Below are 4,948 nucleotides of genomic sequence, written 5' to 3' on the forward strand. Positions count from 1 at the left end.
TTCATTGGAACTTACCTTGTAAGATTCTTAAATGCAGCCAAGGTGCTGCTCACTTCGGAAACATTCTCACCAATAAATCGCTAAAAGCTCCCAACTCATTTAGATTCTCACTTTTAAATGATGCAAATTTGACCTTTATGCACATCAATGTTTCTTGGAGCCAAATGCTCTCTTGTGGTTACATAACGAAAGTTGCGCTTCTGCTTTACTAACTAACATAGGTACAAATGCAACTAATAGGCAGGAATTGATTGAGTAGCTTAAATGAATACAATTTTTTTTGTTGCATCTTTTGAGTAAAAAAATTCAACCATGAATGAACATTCATGGTTCAGGATCTTATTTATTTGATTCATGTAGAATTTCATCCCATACAATAAATAAATGAGTGCAAGCAACTGCATTGAAGGCAAGGCAACCCAATGTGCTTTACACAAGTAAAGGAGCAACACCTATAAGTACCAACAAACAAAATAGTTCATGACATTCAGAAGCAAAGCAGATCAAACAAAACTATCTTGTAAAAATTACAAAAAAATATGCTTGTTAAATGTATGACATAATGAGACTAAAACGTCTGAATACATTAAACGGATTTTTGTCACAGCAATTAAAACTGCTTCTTCATGGGCAAACCTGATTGTTTGAAATGCAACAGTCATATTTTGGGATAGGAAAAAAGTATATACTGTAATTAGGGATGGGCGAGTACCGATACCAGGTATCGTTATTGGTACCGATACCAGCCTTATTTTAAAGTGACCCCTCTTGTGGCCATTTTACAATAAGGAACTAGAAATTAGAGGAATAGAAAATTAATTCATTAATTTCAATTGTTTGTTTTTTTAGTATATATACTACTGGTATGTTGGAATATATAGATCTTTATTTAAATTATCTACGTCGATAAATAAGTCAACTGAAGGCTCCTCCAGCAAAGCCTCCAAAATGTACTCAGAGGGCTCCACCAATATTTGGTGCAAGTGCGCATACATCGTTGATAATAGCAGTGTGCTGTTGACTCCTGTGCCCCGCCCACCTGTGCCGATGGCGCCTGACCACCGAAATGATCAAACGTGTGTGACACTGCCGATGGTGCAGTGCCATCCGTATTCAAAATTTAAATACAAATAAGTTCAATCCATTCACCATTTGCATTATGCGGTATAATTATATGATTAATAAATACTTTAAAATCTTTGTCTTTCTGGCTTTTAGTATTATGAAGGGATTTTAGGAAATATTCAACTTTGGACATTTTTTCTAAATTGTTACAGTATTTGAATAACAATGAATGGTATGGACATATTGTCAGTGCCCATCAATTCATGTACCTAAAATGTGAGTTAAAAAACAAAAAACCTTTGTGTTTCTAATTTTTATTTTATTTTATTTTTTTGGGGAGGGCAGCAGAGTATTTTTTTTTAATTCATGAGCAGACATCATGCAAGCTGGTGATTTTTCCTTGTTATACCGAAACCTGTTTGTTGGTTTGTTGAAACGGCAGCTATGTGCACTAATTGAGGAATGAGGGTCAGGAAATGAAATGACTTTACATTCACGATGCAGCACGATTTTCCCCAAATTTTTAGCCGCATGCTACAAGCCACAGTCGGTTCGAGTTCTCGCTTTTAAAATCCCCATCAATTTCATTGAACCTTTCTTGGTAGCGGTGAATGCCAGCAGCTGCAGCAGTCATTATTAATAGTCATGGTTCCTCTTTCTTAAAAAACAAAATCTTGCTTCCTCTCAAGGTGGGTGCATAGAACCAAGCAGACTAATAGACTCATCATTCGATTCACAGTGTGCCATAAGGTAAGAACATTCACCTTCTGCTCAGGCTTTTTTTTTTCTCCTTTATTGTCACAGACAGTGCCTGATATTTTTCTAAATTCTATCATTCAGTAAATTGCCACCCAGTGAGGCATTTTAAGGATGCTTTGTGAAGGGAAATTGCTGATCATGGCCTGCGGAGAAACAGAAGACTCCTGCCTGGCGCACCGCGAGAGGCAGGAGAGTACTGTTGGATCTTCTTCCCGCTCTACAGGCGCCGTCGCGCCCCTTCATCACAATCCCTCAAAGCAGAAGGGCGACGTGGCCGGCGGGAGTCCCCCTGAAGTCTCCCAGCTGGAGTCCTTGGATTTGTACCGAACCCAGCCAGGCAGGGGGACCTCTCCGGGAATCCAGATCACGTCTCCCCGCTCGGGAGGCGACGCCACCTTCCTGGTTCCGTCCTTCTGTCAGAGCATCTGCCTGAACTACAGCGACCTCCACATCGGGGGCGACCAGGTTCTGCCCCTGTCGGACGACAATGGGGAGCAGGTGCATGTTGACTCCAAGGCAGTGGGTCCCTTCTTGCAGTCCTGTGACGTCCCCCCGCCTGGGGAGGACTCTCCTCCGAGACGAGCTGCACAGATTGGGCTCCTGCTGCCTCACAGGGGGGGCTCCAATCACTGGAGACAGGGAAGTGGTCGAGATCGGAGCTTTTGGTTCCAAGGGCGTGAGAGACCCTTCACCAACTCGCTCCTCAACGGCTATCTGGAACAGAAGATTCTGGACCTGTACCAGCAGTACATGATGGAGAACATGGCCAGGAATTCGGGCGCTGTTTGCCCCCTGCTGGGCTCAGAGATGGTCCTGACCAGCCTAGACCAGATCACTTTGCAGCTCAGCCGGGATGGGAATCTAGAAGCGGGCGTGGCCAAGGACATGGTGATGTCGTGCTTGCTGAGGGTGGCTGGGGAAGTGGAGTCCAGCGAGATCAGCACACCTGTGCTGCAGATCTCCAGCGACACATCCAAGGAGCACGTCAACCACTACAAAGAACAATGACGCCATCCTAGATGAATCCACCTGTTTTTATCCGTCCCAGGGAGCAGCCATTTTGCTTCCCTTGCGATCGTCATGTGACCAAACTCAGAAAAAAGGGTGAACTGTGATGTTTGCATGCTGAGCCTGTGGGCACTTTGACATCAATTTCAGCTGACAGCAGGTGGTAGTAAAGGACAAAATGGCAGACACTGACCTGGGATGGACAAAAAAAAAATGGGGTGGATTATTCCACAATATTAATCAGAAAGTCATCCTAAAAATGCTTTTTACAGTAATAATGTTCTATGCACTCCTACCTCCTACTCACTAATCTAAATACCATATTATTGATTAATATTGTGTTTGTGGAATAATCAATAAAGCCATAAATTCCACCCATTGTTATGCATCTCACATTCTGTCGACTGAAGATGACATCACAGTTGCTCAGGGCTCAGTTAGCGATTAGTCACGGTTCAGCTGACCAATGTCACAAGACCAAATTCATAAAACAGGTTAGCCGTGATTGGTCAAGACGTGTGAGCAAGGGTGATGTCATTTAAAGCCAACAGCAAGTGGCAAAATGGCTGCCCCCGGAGATGAATGAAAACAGATGGATTCCAAAAACACAATATTAATCAGAATGGTGTGCTTAGACTAGTGTAGGTACATAAAACATTACAGCAAGGAAAATTATTGACTTCTGCTATAGATAGTTGAAGTATTCAAATGTTAATTCATCAAGATCCCTAGAGGAATTACTTATTTTCAAATGATTCGAAAATAATAAAATTGTTCAGTGAAAGTTGATGCTGGGGAAAAATAAACTTTCTGCAACAAAATTGTTTCAAAACTTGTTTGATATTAAGAGCAATGAACCAGTCCAATAGAAAAAGACAAAACCTTAGTTTTAATAATAGCTTTTGTCTGTCTCATTTTACATTTATTTTCAGGCCCTATTGACAAGAATTTAAGGAATCTTCAAAGGGTCAAACAGGTGTGTTTTGGCAAAGCACCCCCCTCTATAAAAGCTGAACATGAGTTAGTGAATGCGCATGATGTCATCATCAAGGATACCTTGTGAACAATCTGCACATGTAATGTTTATGTAAACAAAACTGAGATTAGCCTATTATCATGCTGCGGCATTCACTTGTGTGATTTGCAGACCAGCTGAGTGCAGACTCGCCATGTTATTTTTCTACCTTTCCTCCCATTTCAAAGGAAGTCGGCGCACGGCTGCAGCTCAACGCACTGGTGACCTTCCTCCACCGTTCCTGTCCAAACAGGACGGCAGCAGGAGGAAGCGGTGTGTTGACAGAGCTGTGCGCCGGCCGCGGTTGGAAAACCTGGGAAGTGTCAAGGCTGCCGAGAAGCTATTCCTGCTTTTCTTCCCCAAACATTGCAGGTAGCCTGTCCTGTACTAGAAAACAACAATTTTGATGGTGACTAGTTTATTTTGGCGACCACTCACAACACAGAAAAGAAAACACAAACAATTATGCTCAACACGACATGTAAAGATGTCAAAAGTAAAGCTGTTCAGTACATAGGAAAAAGGTACTGATACTTGTGCAAAAAGGGAGTTTTGGTAAAAGTAGAAAGTGAAAGCACGTAAAGTGCACATGCATTCTTAAAGCAAAAAAAAAAAAAAGTATTTTCAAGCCCGCTAACAAAATACACACATACAAAAGAGAAGCTTGTTGAAAATGAGCCAGTTCTGACTATTTTCAGATTTTTCTTTGTTCTTCCTGTTTCTTGAACATAGATCAATAATTGTGTTTGAAATAATGTTGATGCTCAAACGTGAAATAACTTACTGGCAGCTAACAAGACTTCAGCAAGCTGACTTTCGAGCAAACTGACATGTTTTGCTCAAAGCATTGCTGGCGCTTTAATTATATGGTTAAAATAAACTGTAATCGAAATAAGAAACCTGAACGGGCAAATTCTTGAATCGCGAAAGTGTTTCATGCATTTTGACTAAACAATGAGTCCAAAATTTCAGTAATTTCAACGGGGAGTGGCAGTAAGCCGTTTGAATCTTCCTATTAGAGGAATGATTCTCAATCTGCCAAACTCAGCTAAATTAGGGCTCGTATCTTAAAAAACTAAAATTGGGTGACTCGTATTTCAA

The 4,948-nt window shown here is 41.5% G+C and overlaps 1 protein-coding gene across 2 annotated transcripts; it reads left to right on the top strand.

Annotated features, from left to right (window-relative positions):
• Positions 1–1,784: 1,784 nt before the first annotated feature.
• On the top strand, positions 1,785–3,622 carry LOC144030691 (TLR adapter interacting with SLC15A4 on the lysosome). 2 transcript variants are annotated; one of them, XM_077537222.1, is made up of 2 exons: positions 1,785–1,815; positions 1,906–3,622. In XM_077537222.1, exon 2 carries the CDS (start codon positions 1,936–1,938, stop codon positions 2,830–2,832), a length of 897 nt encoding a protein of 298 aa, XP_077393348.1. In that variant the 5' UTR covers positions 1,785–1,815; positions 1,906–1,935; the 3' UTR covers positions 2,833–3,622. The 2 variants fall into 2 exon arrangements, with proteins under 2 accessions (XP_077393348.1, XP_077393347.1); XM_077537221.1 differs by having other exon boundaries at positions 1,810–3,622.
• The last annotated feature ends 1,326 nt before the right edge of the window (positions 3,623–4,948 follow it).

This window comes from Festucalex cinctus, chromosome 11, assembly GCF_051991245.1.
Source record: "Festucalex cinctus isolate MCC-2025b chromosome 11, RoL_Fcin_1.0, whole genome shotgun sequence".
NCBI classification, from domain to species: domain Eukaryota; kingdom Metazoa; phylum Chordata; class Actinopteri; order Syngnathiformes; family Syngnathidae; genus Festucalex; species Festucalex cinctus.

What these genes read in the sequence shown, in the direction of transcription:
- LOC144030691 (XM_077537222.1), top strand. Translation starts at nt 1,936, where the DNA reads ATGCTTTGTGAAGGGAAATTGCTGATCATGGCCTGCGGAGAAACAGAA.